The sequence below is a fragment of the Phodopus roborovskii genome, unplaced genomic scaffold (genome assembly GCF_943737965.1).
Source record: "Phodopus roborovskii unplaced genomic scaffold, PHOROB, whole genome shotgun sequence".
NCBI classification, from domain to species: Eukaryota; Metazoa; Chordata; class Mammalia; order Rodentia; family Cricetidae; genus Phodopus; species Phodopus roborovskii.
Window position 1 is genome coordinate 33,564,367 of NW_026126525.1, and position 27,697 is coordinate 33,592,063.

A 27,697-nucleotide genomic window follows, 5' to 3' on the forward strand; every position below is an offset into this window, starting at 1 on the left:
ATAATAGATTAGAAAGTTGACACAGGTCATACTTGTTTGACACAGGTTACATGACGTAAAGAGCCAGCCACAGTGCAAATCCCAGATACATTCATGATTATTTCCCTGTCTGTACAGCATCATATGATATACTCAGAAATGTTTTTACACGTATTTATAAAATGTTGACAAACTATGTAAATATTTTATTGTTCACATTTATATATTTTATGTGATCATTTGTAATTGTCATTGCACATAAAGTAAAAACATAATTTTAGAACCTCATTAATACTCAGAATCTTCTTTTAAAAAAACAACAACATGATAGTCATAAAATTAATTATTTGAATTCATTGAGGGCAATCATTCATCATTAGTTAGAAGTAAATGAGTTGGCCTGTCTGTATAAACGAACCAACGTTGCTTTATTTTTTTTTCCCCCCTTTAGGCAGAGCTCACAGTTTGGAGATGAAAAAACATTTAGTGACCCATCATTGCTGGAAAATCTCCAGAATAACCATGTGAGTGTCATCAGGACATTGTCTGTCCCCAATAGATGAGCACTCGAGAGTTTCTCAGCTGCCCTTCATGTTTGTTTGGTTTTTGTTTGTTTGTTTGTTTTTATTTGCATGACCTTTTTTTAGATTTATTTTATCTTATGTGTACCAATGTTCTAAATGTCTCTTATGTCAGGATGCTTATATCTTTCCGTAGATTTGGAGAATTTTTTGCTATGGTTTTATTGAGCCTATTTTATATGCTCTCCCTAAATAGGAAGGGGAATGAGGATACTGTTAAGAGTAAATAGAATTTATATATTATTAAAGCCAGAGGGATATTGGAAAGTAAATAGAGGACAGAGTGGGGAGAAAAATGGAAGTAGTAATGAGAGGGTTGTGGATATGAGAAGTAGAACACAATAGAATGATGCAGAAATGGAACAATCTAACCTAGTTGAGCAATATAAAATATCTAAATGTCAGTGGGCGTTCTTTAAAAAAAAAAAACAGCAAAAATGAAATTAAACTGAAACACAAGGTGCTGTATCATCAGCCAGAATCTCTTCTTGCTTATAGTGTTAGAGGATGCCTCTCTTCTCCTTTTGGTGTCATAGTTTTAACTGTGTTGGTAAGAGCATCACCTACCCATCCTGACTTATGGCATAGCCAGAGTATCTATGACAATTAACTCCCCTACATTTCCCCTGTCCAGACAGCCATAGCCCTGTGTGTAGTGCTTTTCAGCTTCCCACCCAGCTCCTGGTTTGTGTCTTCACCTATGGAATACTACCCTGGACTCAAGTCACATCACCACCCTGGCTTTCCTCTTTCCTCACAGCCTGTCCTGATCTGGCCCCAACCTACATCACCACTCTACCTTGAGCCACTTTTTCTTTCTCCCTGCAGAGGTCACCATGGTCTTTTGTTTATTTTTTCAGACATTTCAATCTCACCGCCTTAGACATTTTCAGTTACATGCCATCTTTCCCAGTGGAATTCTCTGTTCTCAGTTCTTCATGAGGTTCAGAGTTCATCCATGTATCTACCTCCATATTTCATGAACAACCACCATCTCCTGTCACCTCATAGACATTTGCATGTTCTCCTTACAGTCCTTATATGCTGTAAATTAACAGTGCAGCCACTTAGGTTTGCTCTGTCTTCAAAACTCTAAGCTTCATTTCTTGGTCACATGTGTTTTGTCCATTCTCTTAGTATAAGCAGTTTTTGTTTCCACAACCCAATTTCACCTTTTCAATTGGTTTGCTTTATTTTGGAGGCTATACGAACATGACATACATTAAGTTTTCTTTATTAATTTGAATAACATTTCCCTCTAAAAGTCAGACAGGAAGATGTTTGCTATTTTGTATCTAGGCTCTTTTCTCATCAGATCTGAGATAATTACAGAAAGGATTCATGCTTCAGTCTCCCTCAAATTTCAAGAGTTGACAGTGCTCAATAATTGCTTATTTGTTTTAGATTGATAGATTATAGATAGATAACAGATAGTAGGTAGATAGAAGATAATAAGTAGATAGATTGTAGGTAGATAGTAGGTACATGGATGGATGGTAAGTAGATGAATAGATGGATAGATAGATATAGATGATAAATTGGAGAAAGGGAAGAAGACGGAATTACAGACAAATGCACACATTATCACCCAAAGTTTAGATGCATGGAATTTCAATCTGACTAGAAATCACAAACGAACATTTTAGAATATCTCTTCTGTCCACTTCATCATCTTTTTCTACCATTTCTGTTTAAGAGCACAAAATCATGTTAAATAAATGTTTACAGAATGAATGAGGAAGTACAAGAATGAATAAATTGAGTTCTAAATAGGTTTTCTTCATAATAAATGTTGGCTGTAATCCCACATCCCCAATGCTTCCCAGCTGTGCTCTTAATAAATGGTCATGAAGTAACATTACTGCAGTTAGTGTCAAATGTCTAAATGAAAGGGATGAATTATGTGTTTATTCCCCACAGCCTACCGCACCTATCATTTGTGAATTTCTCACAATGATGGCAGTCTGCCACACAGCTGTACCGGAGAGAGAAGGTGAAAAGATCCTCTACCAGGCAGCATCTCCAGGTACGGGGCAAGCAACTGTGGAGTACTTTTCTGTAGAAAGTTGTTCTGAAATTTAGTATTATGAAACTTAAATTTTCAATTTAATTTAAAAATGGAACATAACCAACTTATGATTTTAGTTTAAAGAAAATTGATTCCTAATTACAAATTTGGCCTTCAGGATTGTGTGTGTGTGTATAAAATTAAGGGAATAAAAGTATTTGTAGACATGTAACTGTCCCCCTTATAAATAAGCATAAACTCTTGCATAATGGGTTTTACACATAGACAGATGAGATTTGTTTGCCTAATAAAATTGATGTGCTTGGTTTTAGAACATAATTCTGTCCCTCTCTTTAGGAAATGGTGGGTTACCTTTTCTGTATTCACTTAAGTGAGGAAAGTATCTTGTACTTTGGGATATTCCATGAAATATGTACTAGTTACCAATGCTTACTATTTAGGCTTGATTTTAGACTTATTTCCAAGATAAAATTAAGTAAATAATCAAAACTTTTAGGGAAATGATGTACTTTGTATTTTGAAACCATATTATAAACTAGTGGTTATGACTTGTAAAATGCATCAAATTCCTAAATCAGTGTAAGAAATATTGCTTCTTCAGATAGCACGTGCATGTGTGCATGCGTGCATGTGTGCATGTTGCCCCTCTCAGCAGTGACAGGGCTTGGTTACACGGTGAGGAAAGCCACAGGCATAAACTAAGCCTGTTCACTTTAAGCGATTCAGATCCTCAGGCACTGGAATGAACCTTCAACCATTTAAAGGACTCTCTGCCACGTGTCTGGAGGAAGGTGTTCTCAGGCATATGCGGACTAAGGAGCCCTTTTGGTGCTCAGGAACGTGATGCTAAAGTTGTTCTCACTCCTCTACCATCATCATATACACAAAAAGGAATTGATTTCAGAGCATAATGAAAAGAATTCTAGTAGAGCAGAAAACTGCATTGTGCCCCAGTGTCTTTCCCTTACATTTGCTTATATTTTCCTGCCCGCTATCTCTTTCACCTGTTCCCCTGCCACAGATGAGGGAGCACTGGTCAGAGCGGCCAAGCAGTTGAATTTTGTCTTCACTGGAAGAACTCCTGACTCAGTCATCATAGATTCGGTAAGTCACTTGTACGTTAAGGGCTTTTTAAAGCCTACAGTAATGCATTGATGCAGCCTCAGAGATAAAGGCAGTAAGGAAAAGATCACAGTGAGACCAAAGTTTCCCATACAAGGGCACCACTGTCCATCCTTTCGTCTAGTTCTTTCAACACTTTAACAAAATTGTGGCTGATAATATGCTTGATAGGCAACATTGATTCTTCAAAAGTAGACCTATCTACCGATTTTCTGTTCTGCTAAATGGAGGTTTATCTCCCTTGAATCATCTTCCCATTTGCTTCTTCTCTAGATTCCAGACATTATTAAATATTTAGCTATGTAAGTATCCAGAAGGCTGGACATAGTGCATAACAGGCCTGTTATCACAGTGTATGGGAGGTAGGAGATGGGATGATCTGGAGTTCAGAGCCAGCATGAGCTACATAGTGAGTTTGAAGGCAGCCTGGACTACATGAGACTGTCTCAAAACAGCTAACAACAATAAAAAAGGGAATTCTTCATGATCTGCTTTTAAGTGGGAAGCTTTGAATAGATATGTCACAGCAGTTGATACTCGAATAGCTACATGACAGACCATGGCTAGTCATCAAGGTGCAAAACCATAGTGAAATACTATTATGTACCCATCGTGAAGACTAAAATTTTTAAAAATATTGATGGAAACAAATGTTAGTGGGTTCTAATAAAGGAAAGCCTGCCTTGATCCAGCATCTATAATCTGTTCTCAGTTACTCAGGAGAAAAGGAAGTTTGTGTCCACCAAAAGACTTATAATGGAGTGTTCATGGTGGCTATGTTCAGAGTTCTGCAAACTGGAAACAACAGATTGCATATCATCGGGAGAGGAAGAACAGGTTGTGATCCATCCGACAATCTAAACATGAAAAATAGTGAATTATTGATTCTTTAGTAGTGTGGATAAATCACAGAAACTCTGTATTGAGGAGGGAGAAATGCCAGGCACGAGGGAAAGCATCCTTATAACTCCATCTGTATGCAGCTGGAAACTGCAGAAGTGATTTATAATGATAGAATCTTGAACAGCCATTGCCTTGGGGCAGGGTGAAGATTGACTGGAAATGGATCAAGGGAATTCATTATGGGTCAGATGTTTTGCATCTCCAACAGGGTCGTGTTTACACAGGCGGCACCTTTATCAAACTATACAGTTTGCATTGAAGAGCTCCGTGTTTTATTTCATATAAATTATATCTACTTTTAAAAATTATTAGTGTTTCTATTATACCTGTATATGTATTCATAGCTAAGTGTCTTTGTACATAGTACCTTTTTATTAAACTCTTTCTTAACTCAAATGTTTTTTCTTAAAATTTTATTTTTCCATTATCTCCTAAAAATAATTTTTTTTTCTTGTTCCATTTTCTTTCTCTGACTTCTTAGCTAGTAACCTCAGCACAGTGTGTCTGTTGTCACACAGCCTCCATCAGGGCCTCAGGTGTTCTCTGGCCTGCTTCTGTGACACTTGGAATGCTTCTGAGCCCTCACTATTTATTCATTAACCTGAAAGTTTAGTAAATTCTCTTCCATCATTCAGAGGGAAGAAGGGAAACTATGTTTGTATTGACATTTTGCAATAAAATTTTATGCCCAGTGATTATTTCCAAGAAATCTAAACTATTTCTAATTCTTTTATTCTGCAGCTGGGGCAGGAAGAAAGATATGAGTTGCTCAATGTCCTGGAGTTCACCAGGTAAAAACGCCTGCTTTGTAATTTGTGAAGGGGAAAATACATTTTCATCCATTTTTGTTTGTTTGTTTTTCCTGTATATAGCTGGAATATATTCTTTACTTTTATTTATGTACTTAAGCAAAATCTTAAGAACTTTCATGTGGTTTAGGTGTCCTGTTAGTAAAACACAGTTTTCTTTGGGGTGGTACTCTGTGACTTCTGCTGGCAGCTTGAAAGTTCTTCTTGAAATGCAATCACCTCATTCACACCTGCAAGATAGGACTAAGAGTCCCGTGGCTGGCATGTTAGCTAGCTTTTCGACATAATAATGAGTGCTTGAAATAATCACCTTCTGATGATAAGTTTATTTGGACACATTTTGGGGATTGCACTCCATGGTCAATGAGCCTGGCTACTTTGGACCTGTGGTGAGGTCACACATGAGGCAGGAACATAGAGTAAATCTACTCCCCTCGTGGCCTGATGGGCCTACCATGGAGTCTTCAGAGGTTGCATTAGCACTCATGAGACACTTAAAAACCTCAAAAGAGAACAGGAAAGTGGACTCTGGTTTCACAGTCCCCCTCAAGGCATACCCACAATGCCCAAAGACCCCTCAGCCCTTTAAAGGTTCCCACCTCCTAATAGCATCTCTCTGGGATCTATCCTCCACACATGGGCCTTTGGGGGTAGATTTCAGGTCCAAACTATAGCATCTAAAGACCTAAAAACATATTCAGAGGCAACAAGATTTATGTGGAATAAAATTAGTAAGAGTTAGGAAGCCTCCATTATAACTGTATGTTCCTTAGGTCCACTTGTCTTTGTAGAGCAAGAGTTACCATCTAGTAGGAAGGAACAGAAAGCAAAATGAGTGTTCCACTCACTCCTTTCTTAAAGAGAAATGATGTTGGCTGTGTTAATCACTGGAACAAGATTCTGCCAGAAGCAACATAAAGAAAGAAAGATTATGTTGGCTCATGTTTTTAAAGGATACAATCCATCATGGCCAGAGAGCAAAGTGCCTGGAGCTCCAGGCATGGTGGAAAGAGCTCGTGGCAGGTCTTGATAAATCTCTACAAGAAGGCTAAGCCATAATCCTGAAGACCTCTCCACCATTAACACCTTTCAGACAAATAGGCCTCATCTCCTAAAGTTCTCAGAACTTCATAAAATAGTTTTCCAATGAGAGACCAAGAATCAAATATGGGAGCTTATGGGGATGTCTTTACATTCCAGCTAGAGCAAAGGCCTTCAGCTATACCACTCTAGTCGTACTTCCATTATGCATTGTTGTCCAGACACCCTATGTTCTTGGGACAAATTGGTCTTACTACGGTGTCTTTAAGAAGTGTGCTACAACCCAAAGGACACTTCAAAATCGAAGACAACGCTTTGTTAGAGTAAAGAAATGCACACCTGTTTTCCTGAGATTTCTCCTACATAAGCAGATTTACACAGTGCCTGGGAGAGACACTTCCTTTGGTATGCTAACTTTGGTTGCTCTCTCGATCTGGAGTGACCACATGACCAAATAACAGGGTCTGCTCAAAGGAAGAAGTTAAGTAACTGCGTGGGATAGAATATTCCTACATACATCACTCATCTCTGTCTTCATGATAAAGTGCTTTTTCCCAGCCCTGTTTGTGTTGTAGGTAATATAAGCAGGATATAAATTAGCATATAGATGTGTTTCTCTTTTTTGGACACTCTATGCTTATGAAAAGTACTGTGGAGAAAAATAAATCAAAAATAGGACTTTCAGGTCTTTGATTCTGTAGTGAGGGTAGGCTTAAGAGTGGAAAAGGAAAGGAATGTGATGCTGTCAAATAGTCTCTGTGCATGTGTTAGAAGTTTGGGTCAGGATAACGGGGGTGAGACTGAAGAAAAGCCCATGGGCTTTCTATACCTATTTGAGGAACGTCAGTGGAAAATGGCTATAGATTGGATGGGTGGGGCAGGAACAAAGAGAAGGAAGGGAAGGGCTAGGATCTTAGCTCAAACAGCTGAGTATATAGAAATTCCCTGTATGTGGGTAGCAGACATAGGAATAGGAGCAGATGTAGTAGATAAGATGTTTGGGAATGTTACCCTTTAGATGTCTGTGAGATGTACATATGGAAGTGCCCAGTAGGGAGTTGGATATAAGAGCCAGAAACATAGAGTCAAAGTTATGGCTGAAATGCCCATTCATTAGAGCTTAAAAGTCAATTGAATCTTCTAAAGATAAAATACAGATCAAGGGGAAAGTGGACGGCTGATGATTGAGCCACTAGTTATAAATAATTCTAACTATTAAGGATTGGTTACAAAAGAATGAGCCAAATCTTGTAGTACAGGCTACATTGGAGACAAAAACAAGAGGATCACAAGTTCAAAGCTTCCCTGGGCTACAGACTAAGTTTAAGGGCATCTCAGGCCACATACTTAGAACTTGCCTTGAAATAAGAAATGGACTGTGTGGACTCACTGAAGTCAGTGAGAGTGCTTGGTGAGAGTGCAAGAGAGTTGGGAGGGCGGGATTCAATAAAACAAAGCCTTTATTGTTAATGAGACAGAGGACAAAAGTAGACTGATAAATAGTCCAGAGCTAAGAGAAATCTCCAGGAGAGTGAGTGTCTTTTCAGAGGCAGCTGCCAACATAGCTAAGGGGAAGTATTCATTGGAACGGTGGAAAGGTGGGAGTGGAGGGAAGTGGGCAGAGCCTGTGTATGGACACACTTCACCCAGAGTTGAGTTATAAAGGCAGAAGTATTTCTCCCTCGTGTCAAGAAAATACAACGGAGTAGGGAGCACACAGAGCCAGATATGTAGGCTGCAAAATGTAAGGGGAGGATTCAAGGTGAGCCCCCAAAATTCAGAGTCTAGAGCAGGAAGGAAGCCCGGAAGGACTTGGAGAGTGGAGGATGTGTGTTGAGGCCCTGCAGGGGTGAGGGAGCCAGCTTCGCAGAGGGATGAAATGTACCCGGTCAGTATGCAGCACCTCTGCCTTGTGCTTTAGCATTCATCTGTGACTCAGTGACTTTTCTCTGCAATGGCCATTTTACTCTGATGGATCTCAGATGAGGGTTTCCAGTCACACTTAGAGATCTTGCCAGAAGAAGTAAATTGATGAATCAGGGACCATTAAATCAGAGCTAGACTAAGAATGGCAAGACTCAAGAAGGACTGAGTTAATGTGTGTAGGTGAAACCAGTTTACTGTGTTCATAAAGTATGGTGTTTCCACACTGGCTGAGGTTTCACTTCCCCATGGCCAACCATACTCTAAAAATATCTGATGGAAAATTCTAGAAGCAAACAATTCCTAAGTTTCAAGTACTTTTTGCTAAGGTATATTGTTATAATTGTTCTTTTAGTTGCTATCATTAATTGCTTACTCTAACCAATTAAACATTGTCATGTACAGGAAAATGCATTATTGGGTTGATACTGTTCCAGTCTTTGGCATCTGCTGGGGGTCTTGGACTGTACCCCTCTCAGTAAGGAGCCTGCTGTAATCACTTAAGCAATAATAAATGTTTATATTGCTTCTTAAAAGTACTTTATCTGTATTTTATATTTAAAAGTTTAAGTTTCATGTCTAATTTTTAAATATACCATATAACAGGATCCTAGTTCAAATAGTTTTCAAATATTAACATATTAAACATGATTCTACTCTGGTAGGTATTACAGGTGTTTTGTTTATTCCTTTAGGATAGTAGATGTACTCTAGTGACTTCAAAAATATAACATAACTCTCCGAGGCACCCAGCGGCCCCATCAGGAGACAATGTGTATAAATGAAAGAATATGGCTTGTAAATTGGTCAGGTTAATTTTGTCACTGTGAGCATTAAAATATCCGAAGCACAACGAAACATGTCTATATAGATCTTCAGTATAATGACCCATTACGGAAAATCTCTCTATTTCAGCGCTAGGAAAAGAATGTCGGTGGTGGTTCGCACTCCGTCCGGGAAGTTACGGCTTTACTGCAAAGGAGCTGTAAGTTTTGGGTTTGGTTTTTTTTTTTTTGCCTTTTACATTTTTGATTTATGGCGGTTTATAATGTACGTGTTAGGCATCCTGCTATGGAAATGGAACACAGATGTTTAACATGAAGTTGATGACATCCACTTTTGTTGGTGTTTTATAGTAACAGAATTCGGCCTCTTCTGGCGAGATGCGGAATTCTTTCTGAGTAAATTGGCGCATTGAAAAAGTCTGGCATGGGTTTCTTTTGTAATTCAATTTTTAATACATGATATTTGAGGCTTGTGTTATATTAGCTATGTTAGCAGATGACTAAATACAGAAAATATTTTTGAATTGTATTAGAATTGATGGCACACTCCAATTTTACTTGCCTAAAGACCGTAGAAATAGGGAGAGGGCTGGCTTACAATTATTGCTGTGGTTTCTCATTTGGTATTGCTTGTTTGTCTTGCTTTAAATACTATAGGATTGCCCGTTGTTGGTTGGCTATAGTATGTAAGTGCATTATATTGGCAGATACAGTATTGTGTATTACAACTGAATTTTCCCAGTTAAAGCATATTTATACTCATGGAAAAAAATAAGAACCCTACAAACCAGGCCATTCGTTGCTATGGTCAGTCAGGATTTTCCTCCTGAGGTGCCCTTTGCCTGATAAGCCCTTTGTACATTTCAGCTTGGAACTGCACAATTTTAAATTAACTCAATGAGTGTTCTTTGTTCCAGGGAAACTGGGAAACTAAACTTAAGAAAGGCAAACCTCTTGTTTAAATTTCTGTTGAGAAAGTTAAATGCCTTGGTTTTAAAGCACCAAAACACAATTTTTGAATGCCGCTGTTTTTAAGGCACTTTGGTAGAATTATTTCATGATGTCTTCTGAATTTGGTTCTTGTGTTCCCATTGATTAAAATGCCAAATGTGTTCATCATGAATGTTTTATCACCAGGCTTTGAACTGGATTTTAGAGATGTGACGATAAGAACTAAGTCATGTCAGGAGCTTAAGTCTAGCCAGGGAAGCACATACAAAGATGATTAGAATGTGGTGTTAAGTCACGTGGTATAGACTATCCATGTTCCCATGACAACATGCACAGTAAGAGAATAAAAGGAAACTAAGACCCTCCCCCCCCCCCAATTCACTGGTTGGTATCCGTCTGGTTTACAACACCCAAACTACATCTTTCTTTTTTAAAATTTTGAACATTCTATCTACAAATGTTTATTGGAGGTATTAAAGCATTGGATAGAAAATAGAAACATTGGATTTCCTTTTTTAACCACAGAGATTGTTTGCACATATTATCATCCATATTGAAACATTTCCCTCTAGAACAGAGATAAGTAGGAAAACAGCAAGGACTGTTTGAGAACTGTAGTTTGCAGAACTACATGGAATAGCTGAATATGGGCCAAGCAGAAGGGTTTGTATGGCTCAGGTTTGGGTGAGGAGTTGGGTTGGGTTTGCCCCCATTGCTATGCAGGTATTCTCTTCTTGATCATTTCCATGATATTGGGGGAGATGATTTGAGGGCTGCAGACAGATGCAATCAGAGGTTCCGGTTGAGCCTTATCATGTCTTCCAGGCAAGAACTGCCAGGAATGGATGGAGATAGGCACAGAGAAGATGACTGAGAAGGAAGATTTAAGGCTTGGTAATTGATGTTTGCAGGTGCTGAAGGAAAGGATTATCAGGGATCATTTGGGGATTTCTACTTGGCTTCCAAGTGGGCTAACCACTTTACCAAGATAGAGAGCTGGGAGTTACACAGGGCTATCAGGTGCCGAAGCCTGGATTTCCCAGGAAAGAAGCTGGAGTAAAAGAATCTGAAAGAATGAGCCAGCTGTTAAAAGTTCTTGTTTAGCTTCCAGAGAATGTGAGTTTGGTTCCTAGCACTCACACAGCATCAGGGGACCCAGAGGCTCTTCCAGCCTCTAGGGACACCTGTACCATGTGACATACATTCACACAGATGCCCTGAAAAAAAAAAAAAAAGGACCAGTTCTTCTCTCCATATTCCTGGCTGCATGTAGTTCATTGCCTGTGGGTGGAGCCTGTGGTAGTTGGAATGAAAATGGCCCACATAGATTCATAGGGAGCGGCACTACTAGGAGATATGGCCTTGTTGGAGTAGGTGTGGCTTTGTTGGAGGAAGTGTCTCATTGGGGATGAGCTTTGAGGTTTCAGAAGCTCAACCTAGGCCCAGGGGTTCACTCTGCTTTCCTATTTCCTATGTAGGATCCAAATGTAGAACTCTCAGCTCCCCTCCAGCACCAAGTCTGCCTGCGTGCCACCATGCTTCCTGCCATGACATTAATGGACCAAACCTCAAACTATAAGGCATTCCCAATTAAATTTTTTCCTTTATAAGAGTTGCTGTGGTCATAGTGTTTCACCCCTCAATGTCTATCGTCCCCATCATTCCTGGGAGACACAGTCTGACAACAGACTTCCTTATCTTTCTAACCATCTTGTCAATGATATTCTCTGAACCTTAGGTACAGATGTTGTGTCGTAAATGTATCTACTATGGCTGGCTGGGCTCCCCACAATCAGTTAGTTGTGGTTTTATGTAATGGTCTCTGTTTGCTACAAGAAGTTTCTTTAGTGTGAGGTGAGAGCCACACTTAACTCTTGGTATAGATGTGAGTTTTAAAATGTAGTTAGGAACTGTGGTAGTAGTAGGTTCTCTTCTAAGATCTATAACATTGCTAATGCCAGGGAGTTGGCTGCGTTTCTAGTACCAGGCATGATTTCCCTCCTATTGAGCTGGCCTTAAGTCCAATTAGGGAATTCAGGTGCAAGCCAGCTCTGAGGCCAAGAGCTTTCTAATCATGTAAAGGGGCTGAGGAAAACTCATGCCAACCCCTGCTAAGGCTATAAAACCATGAGGTTGGCATGCATACAAGAAAATACGGAGCCAGGGATATGTGTGGAAATCTCATACCAGAGGATCCAGAGCACCATAACCAGAGAAACATGGATTCACTCCAGATTAGACCATCTGTGTAGACCACTCTGCCTCTGGGTATTTGGAAGCTCAGCATGGTAAATAAAGAAGTTCCGGCTGTTTGCACTCAAGAAGACACAGAGAAGAGGGTCTAGTGGACATGCCAGGTGAATCAGAAATCCTATGCAGTTTTTAAAACAGTTTAAAAACAGTAAATGAAGTAAGCTCTGGATTAGACACAATTGGGGTGAGAATAAAATTAATAAATTAGAAAAACTACTGAAAGTTCCATGTAACATACAATAAAAAGAATTAGTGCTTGAGTTGGCATGTGATTTATATTTCCAGCTTTTTAAGAGTTTCTGTAAGGAAGATGCCTTGCTTTGTTAATTTTTAAATTGAAAATGGAAGCATATTCGTTTACAGTTTGTTTCTGCAATCGTAGCCTTTTAGAGAAAAGTACCATTTGCTCAAATAAAACTTCAGGTCATTCAAGAAGTTTACTCTAAAGCACAGGAAGACTTGAGAAACTTGACTGACACGCTTGATCCTACAGGAATCTTAATGAGACTGAAGATTTCAAAGTGAATGTCTCTTAAAATTCTGTTATATCCAAAACAGACCATACCTAAATTCAAAGCCTGCCTGAACTATGTGAGACCCTGTCTCCAACAAGCAAAAGGAAAACATTTTTTTTCAATGAACATTCACCAAAAAAGGAATGATCAACCATGGGTTTAACTTTCCTTAAAGCGCTGGGCTCATCCACAGAAACAGTAATTTGGCTGTGCCATGCCGTCCGTCCCCAATAATATCTGGTCACCTTGGTTTTCTAGCTTTTCCTTACTGAGGGCCAGGGTACAAGATAACCAAATCCCCTGAGGATCTTTCCATATATTCTGAGTCTGACCTGATGGTATATACCTCTTGTAGTGTCTGTGGAGAATTTTTTTCACTCCAAAAATGTGGCAGACCCTTAGTGTAGTCCTCTAAATTATGTGAGGGCTTTTTGCCCCCAAAAGAATCTCCTAAGTATTTTACTCATCATTTGCAAATGTGATCAATCACTGTGACTGTCATTTGAAAGCCTACATTTGCTGCAGAAGGCCACATTCCCTCCCTTGCTCTTCTCAATACCACAAAGAACGTAGACAATTAATTGGTTCTTCCAAGCACCAGTATGCTTAGATACACTGCAGAATTCAACCTCCCTCCTCTTTCACCTACCACTTGCATTTTTCAAGTTTTTTAAAAAGATTTCTTCCTCTGAAAATGGCCTCCGTTAACCTCATGGAAATTTTCAGAAACCACTGTAAAAAAGAACTCCAAAATGACTCTCGTCCCTCCCAGGAAAGAGCCATGATGGCAACTGTCATTTCCTTCCCATCCCACTACTGGAAAATGAAAAGAAATCCGTAATTGGGGCTTGGGCTATTCCATCTGCTCTGAGGTCACTTGGTTGTGTTTCTCTCAAGGGCTGTAAATCATACTCTGTTAGTCAGCTTCCAGATCTCAGCCCGAGACTAGAAACCCCACAGTGGGTACTACCATGGAGAGAGTAATTGCAGGTAAATGATTTATTTTTTCCTGGTCTAATAAAAAGTCATGAAGGCTGAATACTGGAGTTCTTTAAGACATTAAACCAAAGCCAGCAAAGAACTGAGGGAACAATAGGCAATTTATAAAGGAGAAAAGAGCAGAGAAAAGGTAAATGGTGCATAAAGCTAAAGCCAACGGGACTTTAAAATGGGATCAAAACATGCTGTATGAAAATTTCAAAGAGATGATATTGTTTTTAATCCAGGAATTACAAATTAAGTCAACCAAGTTTTAAAGCTAGACAGGCACAGAGACATTGGCTGTTTGAGACAGCTCCAGGATTGTAGATCCTCATCCTGTCCCCGCCAGACATCTCAGGACATTTGGTATTCCAGTGATGCCTCAAGTTTGTCACTCTGTGAGCACAGGCCCATGAAAGTGCTCTTGTCCATGGAAGGTTCTATGGCTGGATGCATTTTATGTACACACTGTAGCCACCCAGGCTTCAGCTCACAGGGGAACTGCATTGCACAGGCTCTTTGTCAGGCCAGCACTTCCCAATACTCCCTGAGTTCGAGAACATTCTCTGCTAAATGCAGAGATAGCTCTCTTCAGTATGTTTCCAAGTCACCCAGTGCCCCCACTTCCCGGATGCTAAGACTACAAATGGAGGCCACCAGGCCAGTTCCTTTTCTGTGTTTCCAACAAATTTTCCATGAGTTACAATTCTTACTGTGTTGCAAACATTATGAGGAAAATACTACCATACTGTTTATATGGAATCATCCCAAGAAAAAGTGTGTGCATGTTCTCTGCAGATCCAACCTCATAGGCCAGATTACATTTTCTGTCTGTGATTGATTGAATCCATGGATGCAAACCCACAGGTCCAGCTGTACTCTTTCCTGTCTTTGGGGAGTCATTGTTACTCATAGACAAAAAAAAAAATCTGTGCTTAAAAGAAAACATCAGGAGGTTTTCTGTTTTTCAGATTCTCGACGTTACTAACCTAAGTCTTATTAAATCCAGGATATTTAATTAATCCACCGTACCTTCTGCTTATTTTCCAGGACACAGTAATTTATGAACGACTCGCAGAGACGTCAAAGTACAAAGAAATCACCCTAAAACATTTAGAACAGTTTGCAACGGAAGGTGGGCATTATATAGAAACACAAATCATGGATTTTTGATATTTTGCAGGGTCATTAACAATTTTACTTCCAGAGTACTTAGGTGGGGCATTGATTATTGATGAAAGCTTGGATATTCCCATGTACTATCCCCACACATTTTTTCCTTAAAATAACACAAAACACTATTAAAATGAAGTAGTAAGACCTTTAAATCTGTTACTTTTTAGAATGGATACCATTTGGCTTGTGTCTCATGGAATTAGTTAAGAAAAATAAAATAACTCAGCTTCTGTAATATGGATAATAAAAAAGAAAGAAATACCTATATTATTATGTAAAAAGTTATTATACTGTTATAACTTGATATTTTTTTTATTGACCCCCACCATGTGTGTGAGGCCCAGGAGTCTGTGGTAAATAAAATCAGCCCGTAACTGTGCTTCTAAAATACATAATGATGTACAAGGCAATGTAGGATCTAAAGAGGTGTTCTGCATTAGATGAGTGGAAGAGGGATGATTGCAGAATCCATGGAGTGTCTAAATCACCCATCTCCATGTTCACCCCTCACTCAGCTAGCCCCACCCCTGCTCAAGTCCTTGTTTCTTCATAATCAGGTGGCTGAAAAGACAAGAATGTTTTCTAAAAACATTAGACCAAAATAAGAATCAGGACAAAAGGTTCTCCAAGTTCCCAAGAATGCAAGAGCTCAGAAACCTACACAGCCCCCGGCTGGGTGTGCCAGGTTTGAGCTGCCCAACTTGCAGGTCAGACAGGTTTGAGTTGGAGATCTGGGGTCTAGGACACATCCAGTCTGGTAACAGTGTTACACAGGCTCTTGTTCCCCCGTTTGCATTGGCGTGGCGCCCACTACGACCCCATTCTTTCTGCCTTTGGGCTGAAGGATACTTCTATTCCCATGTTACCCCCACCCCCAGTAAGTTTCCAGCCAACATTCCCGAAAGAGGGAAAGAAAAACTGCTCTAATACAGCTCACAGGTTTAAGTTCTGCCAAGTGGCCCAGTGGTCAGTAACTCTGCTCCTCTCTCAGGAGGTAGAATTGTCTTGCAGATAGTGAAGCAGTGTTGGGGTAAGGGAAGTACAATGGATGTTCTGGGCACTGAGTATAGAGAACCCCATACGTCACAGGAAGTGAGTGGCGAGGATGCAGGGAGACAGTTGAAGAGTGTGAGCCATACTCCAGGTTTGGTACTTCATCCTGGGGAACAGCTGGGGGATTTCAAACAAGAACAGCTTGCTAAGATGAGGCTTTTAGAAAAGTCACTCTAGATGGGGAGAAAGGGTTAAAGAGGTCTTGGAACTGTAAGCAAGGAATAAAATGTAAAAGCTGGCAGAGCATTCCAGACATTAGATATTGAGATTTTTGTCATAAACTTGACACGTCAACAAATTGTCTGAATTCAGTGAGACCACTCAAAAATTGGATTTTGTTAAATAATGGAAACATCAGACTTGTGACTAAATCTTCTATAATGTGCTGGGGCGCATTGCCTTTCACAGGGCTGAGGACTTTGTGTTTTGCTGTGGCTGAGATCTCTGAGAGTGACTTCGAGGAGTGGCGGGCTGTCTACCAACGAGCATCCACCTCGGTGCAGAACAGGCTGCTGAAGCTGGAGGAGAGCTACGAGCTGATCGAAAAGGTGCGTGGCGAGTTGTCACCTAAGGAAAAACGCATTTCCGCAGGTGTTCAGTCTTTGTTAGGGGACCAGTAGAGTCAGAGCAGGATATGTGTGTGATAGGTCACTAATGGTTGTCTAGGGGGGGTCGCTGAGTTCATTTCCTGTCATGCACTAGGAAAGACAGAAGGCAAACCTACAGAGAAAGGCAAAGAAGCAGCTTAACCCTCCAGTATGGGAAGGGCCTGAGGCTGAAATTCTTGAAATGGATGCTGGCTTGGGGGTGCTATAGGGCTCCTGGGTCCTTTCTTGCTCCTTGTGGTCCTTTGTGTCTTCAAATTCTCCTCACAGTGCTTTTTGGGAATGAGAAGTCACAATCCCAGGGTGCCTGCTTTCTCTTTTCTTATCTACCTGTGACTCTGACTCCCATTCAGCTGTTTTTTCATAAGACTTACTATTGATTCTCATGATCAACAAATTGATGAATCTTAATATGGTCTAAAAATCTTGCTGAAAGGGCCAAAGGGCTAGGTGTAGTGTATAGAGCTTCAGTCTTCCCAGTTTTGTGCCATGATTTGGCCACTCCCTGCCAGTGCTTCTGTATCTCTGAAGACTTGGGACACGTGCACTCACAGACACACATATAGGGACATACACACAGACACATGCGAACATAAACATGGGAACATACACACATGCAGCACAGACACATTTTCACATAGATACACACGGAGAGAAATACACAGACATAAATATGCAAGGACAGACATAATTAGTACATTTATAATTAATATGTTTACGTAATATGGAATAATACAGCTTTGTGGGTTTATAATGAACAGTGCGCACGTAACACAATAGTGAATATCCTGGCAGTTCTCCTGCACTTGTTGGGCTGCAACCACTTACTGTGTTCCTTCACCCTTTCTGTCAAATAGTTTCATTTTACACCTAAAGAAATCAAGTCTGAGCCAGGAAGGGGTGTTGCTCACTATCCCACCACTTAGGAAGCAGAGGCCAGCCTGGTGCCAGAAGAGCCAGTTCCAGGACAACTAGAACTGTCTAAAAAAAAGAAAGAAAAAAAAGAAGAAGAAGGAAAGAAAGAAGGAGGAGGAGAAATCTGTTCAGGCTGACGGATATCCTGTGATTGCTGCTATATCATTAGCAAGAACTCGTGTGTCCCTAATTAGCAACATTAAGCATTTGGTGTAGCCCTTATTTTGTGCCTCGTAGTATAGTAGCTCTTTCGTCTACTAACATGTTTAATCCTTTTGAGAAACTAAGTATTGTCCCTACTTACAGATGAAGAAATCCAGGTGACAGAGAGGCTAAGACACCAGACCAAGGTCAGAGAGTTCAAGAGAGGATTAGCCAGAGCCCCATGTTCTGGTGTAGTCAAGGTCCCCTCTCTAGCTTGGACTTGCCACTCAGTTCACTGCCCAGTTACCTGATTTCCCCAGTGTCTTTCCTGGGGTGCAGCATGGGATCAGAGAGCCTCCGAGGTGTGGACCACCTCCCTGGTCATGGCTGCAGGTGGTTGAGGTTGATGTTTTCTTCTCTCTGCCATGAAACTAGGTATTTCCTATGTTGGGAGGCAGCTAGTACCAAGACCTCCCAGGACTAGTTCCCCTTCACCCACACACACCACTACACTCCCCACACCCTTCCCTTTATGTAACACTAAGGAACATCTTGTTCTAGCTGCAGTGGTTTTTCTCTGACTCTTGTAGATGCCACGTAAAACTCAAGGCAGTCTCCTGTCTTCGTAAGACACTGTGATCACTTTAGAGATGGTAACTTGTTTTACACACTTGTATGCCCCTTATACTTATATATTATTTAAGAGGATGATGCCTAGATGATACACATCTCTGATTTAAAACTTCTACCTTTTAACATTCTATCTTTGTCCAGCAGATGGCGATCGTGAGTTATATTAAAATTTAAGTTCCCTGCGGACTTGTTTTTGTTTTCCTTAAATAGTATATAAATGCAGAAACCTCCTAAAGACTGCCTCGTAAAAGAATGGGGGGGAAAGCCCAGTGTTGAGAAATCTTAAGATGTAGAAGTGTAGGGAGACAGTCCCGTCCTCAGCAAGGCTGTTCCAAATAAAAACAGGATTTTATATGCTTTCCTACTCCTAACATAAGGTTCTCCTTCATGCATTCACTTAACCAACTTTCACTGAATGATTAGGGTATACTATACCACAGAGTGGCTACACGAATGAGGACAGCTCCCTGAGACCAATACATCACTGTAGCCTGCACAGATTCCCCAAGTGAGGGACTTTGAGGAGGGACTCTCTTAGTCTGAAGGAAGCTGTTGAAATGGCCCTCCAAACATTATTTTGCCACTTATAGGAGAACAGTTGTCTTTGGGGGGGACTAGGCAAAATTGGGTCAAAACAACACAAGAGTCCAGGTGCCTTAGTTAAATTTTTTCTGGAAAGTGTCTCTGCCAGCCCCATTCCTTTGAGGACTGCGGGGGTTTTCATGTGTGTGAGTCTGAGCAGGATTGTGAGTCTGAGCAGGATGGTTCTGCTGTCTGTCTGTTAAATCAGCTGGGTTTGGCAGTCAGAAGCTGTGGTTACTGCCCTCCTAGAACACAGCCTAGAGAGACACTCTGAACAAGAGAGACCACCGGTTCCTTCGGTGTTTCATCTGACTTAAAACATAGCTGCCAAGGCCTTATAGTTCGTCCATCTTGGCTTCTTCAGCTGAGACACGCTGATTGTGCACTGTATTCCTTATGTGGTTGGAATCCAGTAGCATTAGACTGTAGTGCTAGACTGAAAGTGGAAGCCAGTTCATTTTTAAAGTGTGAGAGTGGTTTTTGCTTTTCTTTTCTTTTCTTTTTTTTTTTTTTAGAGCAGAGTCCATTTTCCAAACAAAACATCAGCTAAATTATAAGATACACAATTGATAATAGCCAAGGGGCTCTGGTTAGCATGAAGGGTGGAGAGAAGCCCCTGAGGCTCTCCCCTCTGCCTCCATCTTGCCTCGTGGTGGTCCATGAAGGGCTTCACAGGACTCTGGGCTCCATTGCGTGCAGTATAAAAACCATATCATGTTACATCTCTGTGGAAGTTTTAGAAATGTGCTTTTATTTAAAAAAAAAAATTCAGAGCATCATTGTCATGCAAGATGCTTCTGAGCATATTTGAATTAGTGATACAAGATGCCATGGACATGGTAATCATGTTACATTGAAAACATTCTAAATTGGAAAGATATGTAGAGCTTCTCCTAGAAAACAATAGTTTTAATATATGACAGAGTAAGTGAAATTTTTACAGCATAATTAAAGTTGCAGTTATAAACTCTATAAAGTCTCATATCCCTCCAGTATTTGTCCAAACTACTAACTTGGTTTTTAAAACTGGATTAAAGCCTCCTCCCTTTGGGGGGTTATAACTACAGCATAAGCTTGAAAATATGTGGCTAGGCGTGGAGGCACAAGCCTTTAATCCCAGCACTCAGGAGGCAGAGGCAAGGGATCACCATGAGTTTGAGGCCAGCCTGGTCAACATAGATAGTTCCAGGCCAACTGGGGCTACAAGGTAAGACTCTTCCTCAAAAAGATGGATTGATGGGTGGGTGGGTGGAAGGATAGATAGGTGGATGAATGGATAGATGAATGATAGATTGTATGGGTGGGTGGATAGATGGATGGATGGTAGATAGATCCAAATAGGTCACATTCAAGAGAATACTTTCATTCATCCTCTACTGGGACCTTGTTACTTTTTCTCCAAGGACATCTATGTCTTAGTATACACCGGCTTTACCCTCAAGGGCCACACTACAGGGCACAGAACACAGGAGGCTCAAAAATGTCCCAGATACTGGCCTCTCTGTTGACAGTTATTCTTAGAGAAGATTTGGGATTTTATCGTCTATCTGGAAAATTTATTCATGATTGTTCAGAGACAGTACACTTTGGGTGCCAGCATTTGATTCTTCTTCACAGAATAATAATTCTAATCCTGGGATTTGTTCCAGGAGTCAGTTACTAGTAGCTTGTTATGGAATATAAGGTGAACGGTGACACTTATTACTAGGAAAGGCCGAGTCCCTCAACAGTTAGGAGTTGAAAGGATCAAGATGTGGGGGCTAGAGTCCTGGCAGGTGGCTCTTGACCCACTTTGTGGACTGCAGCACCTCCTCTCCTCTCTTCCTCACCGCCTGAGAGAATTTACAGTTGTCTCATTCTGCAGACAGCAAACTTGACATGTTTTGTTTTCCTTCACCTCCTTCTTTTGGAGGCCAGGTACTATATTCAGACTCAACATTTCACCTTATGAAACCACTTCAGGTGTGCTGTCCATTCTGAAAAATCATATTATTTTTAAAACAAACTTGAGTTTTCAATCCACTTATTTATATGTGCTCAGAAAGAATGATAAGTAACAATGAACAGAAGGTTTGACGTTCCATTGGCGATTGTCTCTATGAAGTTTCTCACCTTACTGAAATCTCTCTTTAATTCTATGTTATTTCTAAGACATATAAATCACTTTTGCTATTCTTTGAAATTAACAGAACACGGGGCTCTGGTTTTACCTTCACACAAATAAATATGATTGTGTGTTTTCAGAATAGACACAGGGTTTTTTTTTAATATTTACATTAATAGGAAAAAATTACATCTTTAGCACAGCATAGGTGACCTGCTCATGTCTATTCTCAAATGCAGGTGATGCACCTTAAGAGTTAGAGAAAGTGAAAGACAAAAAACGAGGTACATATGTATTGATGGACACAGTACTTCCCTGGTGATAAAAAGTTTTACCTTTTATTTCAACTTGTGGGTATAGAAAACACATTTTTCAGAGTGAACCTTTGAGCCAGAGGATCTTTTGTGAGCTGGTAGCGAAATCAGAATGCTGTGGTTTTGGTATCATCTTGCCCTGCTTTGTGTTTTGTGATTAATGTAGATCATCCACTACTACTATGAAGCTCTCATGCCGGCGGTGGCTGTCATTATCATATTCATCACTCTGTCCCCAGTGTTTGACTGTCTGGCCTGTGTTAATCACTCAGTAAATATTTGATGAATAAATGAATTATTCAGTTAAGTAAATTATTCAGAAACTAGAGCCTAATAAGTGCTTGCCTAATGAAAACCTGCCCCCTAGTTCTAATTTCTTGTGTGCTGTCCAAGCATTGATAACCTGGGCATCAAAGGGGACGCCACTAAGGATTGAGGAATGCATTAGAAAAGGAGCACGTAACTTTTACATCATTTATTCTTCAGAAATATAGGCCCATTCATTTTTTTTTAATGTCCTTCCATGTTACTTATATATAACTATAAGGAGAAGGTGGTTGAAGAAACTCAACAACAAATACTCGATCTCTGCTATGTGATGAATTCAGAAGCCTAGCAATGGGAGTGAATTAAAAAATCTCTACTCTCCTTTTAGCAACTGGAAAAGAACAGCACACTGAGGGGAAAAAAAAAAATGTAATTCTAGACAGAGTTTAGAACCTTGTCACTGAAACAAGGTATAGGACATCAAGTCATGATCTTTTATTTATATTTTTTTCTTCATTTCCTTCACTTTTTCCTTAACATGTAGTTGATATTTTGAAGATATTTATCGATTGCCTTAATGTGGTGCAATGTAGACCAAGCGTGACATCCACATTATGCAGTCTAGCAGCCTTGTGCCCTTTGCAGTGTGTAGCAAGAAGTGACTTAGAGAATTCCTAAAGAAATAGCAGCAAACTTAATGGAAAACAGGACTTTTCTTGAACGCTGATGGCTGCCAGGTTCACAGAGGCTTCCGAATTACAATGGAATGCCTTTTCAGATAAAGCTACCACATCTATTCTTAGTAGCTGCAAACGCCACTTTCATTTGTACTGAAAGCTAGATGAAAGTTTGTATGATGTACTGGTGACTGTGAGGGTTAAAATCCCCATGGTTTCCTGTTTGACTATTTGCTTGAGGACATTTACAGCTTGACAGCACGTCTGCATGTCAAACCTGCCTGCCCCTTTGGAGCAGTGACTGAGCTTCAAGCCTTCTACTCTCCGCCTGGTCTTTTTTTCCTCATGGTCAGGGTCAAGAGATCGAACTCGGGGCTTCACACCAGGCAACAACACACTAACCTCAACTCCCCGATACTGTGAGTGTTTAGTTCAGGGCTCTCTAAAATGGATGTGCAAGACGGTTGTCCATTAGGATGATCAGGAAAATGTTGGAACTTCTTACTACATTCCTCTCACCCTTTTTGTACTTCACAACACATATAATTTTTAATATTATGGACAAGTATGTTATCTGGAGGTGTGTCATACATGTTGCTCAATGTTTTTTCCTAATATACTACACAAAAAAGTTAGTTTGGATTATCTGTCTAAGTTTATCCCCAGAAGAATCCTATTAAATCCATAATTTTACTTCCGTCTTGCTGTTGATGAAAGTATATGCCCAGGTAATTTAACTCACTTGATCCAGGACTTATATACATAGTAGTCAGCAGAACAAGGATTGAAAACAAAGTTCTATCTTAATTCCAGTCATATGTTAAGAGTCCATGTGTTAGACTTGCCAACTCGGTTTAGAAGAAAACAAGAACATGTAAAAATACTGGAGACTTGAAAAATCAAAAATAATCAAGTGTGCCATTGTGTAATCATTAGCCCGGCATTTGGGTTAGGACTGGGCATCAACCTACTGGAGACTTTTCCATTTAGTGAGGCAGCCCCTACACTCTGGTACATGCTTTAAATAAAAAATAAAAAAAAAAAAAACATACAATTTTCATGATTTACCTTCAACTATGAACTTAGAGTACTTGTGACTTTCTACCATTTCTGGTCACATGCTCCCTTTTTCTGATGTGATAGCTCCCTTCTTACCAGCACTCTGTGGTAGATTTTCCACACTGGACATTGCTGTCGTCTGACTCAGATAAGACAGATAGTGTTTTTGAGAGTTACACCCAATTGCCTCTCAAAGCCTGATTCTTTTCATCTGGGCGTGTGAAGTTCTGGCCTTATTTGCTAAGTCCTTAGCTTTATAAGTTTAAATATGAGTTCTGTGGTTCAAAAAACCATCAAGTTAAAGTCTTTTTCTTGGCCTTGGAAGAATTAACCAGTTGCATGATGTCTCCAGAAGCAGCCAACAAGCCATTCCAATGAACACATGTCCTGGGTTTTAATACTGTAGCCCAGCTTGAGCTAAAAAGTAAAGACATAGGAGCTCCTTTGCAAATGAAACTGCAGTGTGGTGTGCTGAAGGATGCTGAGAAGAAAATTCCCAAAGGCCCCTGCTTCTGTATTGTGCAGAACACAGAAGAGCCTGGCTGGCTCAGAGGACCACTTTGGTGTAGCTCTGAGAGTTCCAGGCACATCCAGCTCCCAGGGTCACTACAGTTAAAATTGAAAAACAGTGGCCTCTTTAGCTGACCCCTGAGTCACCAGCTTCCTAATCTGTGCCAGGTTGGCCACTAGTGAACTTTCTAGAATGCAGATCTGATCACATGTGTCCCTTACAGAAAATTCTTCCCCACATATCCTTTTGGCTTTGTAATTACTACAGTACATGGGTCCTCAACCTTCCTTCCCTGGGGCTTCTAGTCTCATGCTCCTCCCCACCACACTATGCTGCTGTTATTGATCTTGTAGTGGGTAAATGGCAGCTTCTCAAACAGGATCGACTTCCTTGAGGCTGTGGCTGTGGCTGTGCATTTGTAACCTGTGTGTAACTAGCATCCCATATCTCTCTTCACCTCTCCTGGCTGTTTTCCTAAATCTTATTTCAGTGTTTAGGATAAGAGTCATTCTAGCTTGTATCATATAGAGTTTGTTTTATTATTTTGCTTTTGAGGTAGCCATGATTATTATTTATGATCATTTATAAGTACAGAGTGCTAAAAGTGTGTGTGTGGGGGGGTGTGGGTGTGGGTGGAGGGCAGAGGATGTCTTTCCTCACATGGTCTCTCACTGCCTGGGAAGCCAGGCCTAGAAGAAAGGCAGATGTGAAACAAGCAAATATCCAGATTATTCAGTCGAGAAGCCTCGGGTGCAGGGAGAGATAGGGCAACTGCAAGCATTCTACAGCCACAGGTCTGCTAATGACAGTTCAACGGCCGCATCCACTCCCTGCCTATTTTTGTTGGAGCACAGCTACCTCCCTTTGTTTACATACTGTGTTTGGCTGTTTTTACTTTATAATGATAAAATTGAGTTGCTGCAGAGAATTGTGACCCTCAACTCTTTATTATAGTTTAGAGAAAAGCAGGTTGGCAGTCTGGCTCCAGACCAGCAGTTCCTTGTAGTGAGGCCCTCAAACCAGCAACACCATAGGGAACTGCACATTCCCAGGCCTGCCATGAACCCTGATCAATGAGAAATTCTAGGTGTGGAGCCCCATGGTATGTCACTGAGCCCCGAGCGATTCTACTGCCTGCTAAGGTGAGGTACCCTGACTGAGAACAAGGCAGGAAGAATTTAAGAGAAACAAGCATTTCCAGTGATTTATCTTTTCTTTTAGAGATAGAATTTCACTCTCAAACTCACTGCAAACTCACCTAGTCTCAAATTCACAGCAGTCCTCCTGCCTCGGTGTCCTGAGTGCCAAGATTACAGTCATGAGCCACCAAGCTGGCTTGCTTGATAAATTATAATTCCATGATGGAAGGAACTCACAATTTTATCCCTAATGTCTTGCCCTGATCTCCTTGCTTGGTATTATGCATGCATGCATGCATGCATGCATGCATGAATGAATGAATGAATGAATGAATGAATGAATGAATGAATGAAGCAGCCCTACTGCAATGGCTCAGAACTGGGAATGAAAGCATTTTCAGGAGCAGAGTACTGCTAAAGGCTCAGTGTCAGAGAAAGATGTTTGAATCAGATTCCTTCCCACTTGGTTCCTTTGGGCATGTTGCTTTGTGCCTTTCCTCGTACAATCATAGCTCACCTGCTCCTCTTTGACCCCAGCTAGTGTATTTGACCCCGCTGTAACCATTAACTCGGATCACAAATGTGGAACATTTCCCAGCATCTGGAACCTTCTTTCTGTTTTGGAAATGGTGGGGGCTTCTCCATCCTCACCTTCCTAGCCATTATCTTACTTGGCACAGACATCGGGGTTGCTGTGTCTTGCTAGGTTATGTTTGTATTTCCTTCAAAGCTAAAATTCTGCATGTCAGTGTTGTATCTTTATCTTTAGAGAAACTGATGCCAAAAGGGTCATGCTGCATTCAGAAGTCTGAGTTGGCATGAGTGGGATTACTATGGTGTTCTCATTTTAAAACATTTTAAAATACCACTGACCTACTTGCTAATAGGAAAATAGAGGTCACTTTGAAGGCCAATTATTTAGCAAAGTACACATGCATTGATAGAAAAAAAAAGTTTCTATGTCCATCTTAATATGTGTTACTGGAATATACTTGAAGTTTTGAATATTCTGTATGAAAGTTTTTATCTTCACTGGGATAGAAATTTTGCATTTATCTCCCCTTTTTAAAAAAAAAGAGACTGCAAACTTTAGAAACATCTAAAGAGGGCTTCTGAGGGTAATTAAGTATTATTTCATGATTTTTCTGTGATAACTAAATGCATATTGTGTCAAAGAGTCAAAGAGTCATCAACCTGACCCTTTATAACTTTTGGCATGGTGACATTTTGAAAGGAAAATTAGTGTTTAAGGTTTTTTTTTTTTTTCATTCCATGAATAACATGGGAATTTCCTGGTGTTTCAACACATTCTAAATATATAATTCCCACAGTGGCCATTAATGGCCATCTGTGTAAGGTAATACATATTTGGGGTGAAATTGATTACTGTCTGAACACTTTAATTCTGTGATCAGAAAAAGCACGCAAAGTTCACATCTTTTTTCTTTTTTCTAATGATGGCTGTGTAGCTAAAGATATTAATTTCCAAAGGTAAAACAGCCTATCAGTCAAGATGCTAATCTCACAATAAATGCCAAGAGGAAGGAAAGGCATCTGCAGAGCCCTCCACGAATGGTGGTAACTGCCATTCTAGGGGCACTCACGGTAAAGGGATACAAATGGCATCCGGGGTGCGATGTTTCTTTATTCATACCCAGAGTAGGGCCAGTACCATTTTGTTGAATCGCGAAACTTGTATCAACTCCTGTGAGAACAGCCACCAGCACACACCATGCTGACCTGCTTGTCTCCTTTCTCAGCATCCCTGACTGGCCCTACACCCTTGTTTCTCTATATTATTTGTGTGTGGGTTAGAATGTTTTCCTTTGCCTGTATAAAACCAGTCTCCTTCCTTCTTTCAAATAGGATTTCTTCATGATCTCTTCAATGAAGTAATTTTATTTTTATAGCTTTGTGTGCAGTAATGTGTACCTATATAATTTCTGAGCTCTTCACCGCCCCCCCCAGGGTAGAGCTGGGAACAACATGAGTGTATGTGTTTATACAATTCCCATAACTTTGTTCATACCTTAACTCGCACTAATTATCTAGTTATCCCAGTGTTTTGTGAAACATGTTACAAAAGATAATCTTTTTCTAGTTTAGAAACTTTCAAGGCTTTATCTGAACAATCTCCATCAAGCCCCCATAGAATGTTTAAAATTTGAACACAGCTCCGTTTTTATCCTCAAGGGGATGTGAGCTGGAATGATGTAACTAAAAATAGCCTAAGTAGATGCAGGAACTGATGGAGCGAGTCGCAGTGTGCACATTGGGTTACAGCAGCTATGACTCTGCTTAACGGAATTGAGCCTTTCTGCCTCTTCTCCTTGATCTCGGTGATAATTACTCATTGGGGTATGAGAGATTTCAAATCTGCTTCCTACTAGAGATAAATAATATTACCTTCTTTAAAAAAAAAAAAACGGACATGTGCCTTCCCATTTTCCATGTCATATACTGTGTCACACAGTATATGTCTGTATGGATATGTCTGATAGCTATTCGGGGGACTTAGAGCATTTTGAAAAGAAAGTAGTCTCAATGGTAGCAATACTTTGGAACATTTGGGCTTGGATTTTTGTCTTGTTTGTCACTTAATGAGCATACCCAGCGCTCATACTTTATGCCATTGGGATGCAAAGA

General features: G+C 40.3%; 1 protein-coding gene across 5 annotated transcripts in view; it reads left to right on the plus strand.

Annotated features, from left to right (window-relative positions):
- The window catches only part of Atp8a1 (ATPase phospholipid transporting 8A1), a 215,289-nt gene that overhangs the window by 97,501 nt on the left and 90,091 nt on the right, over nt 1–27,697 (plus strand). For all 5 annotated transcript variants that reach the window (XM_051198447.1, XM_051198445.1, XM_051198446.1 and 2 more), the window contains 7 exons: nt 431–503; nt 2,481–2,586; nt 3,611–3,693; nt 5,356–5,405; nt 9,303–9,372; nt 14,923–15,007; nt 16,510–16,649. In XM_051198447.1, the coding sequence (XP_051054404.1) occupies nt 431–503; nt 2,481–2,586; nt 3,611–3,693; nt 5,356–5,405; nt 9,303–9,372; nt 14,923–15,007; nt 16,510–16,649 (607 nt within the window). The remainder of the gene's footprint in view (nt 1–430; nt 504–2,480; nt 2,587–3,610; nt 3,694–5,355; nt 5,406–9,302; nt 9,373–14,922; nt 15,008–16,509; nt 16,650–27,697) is intronic.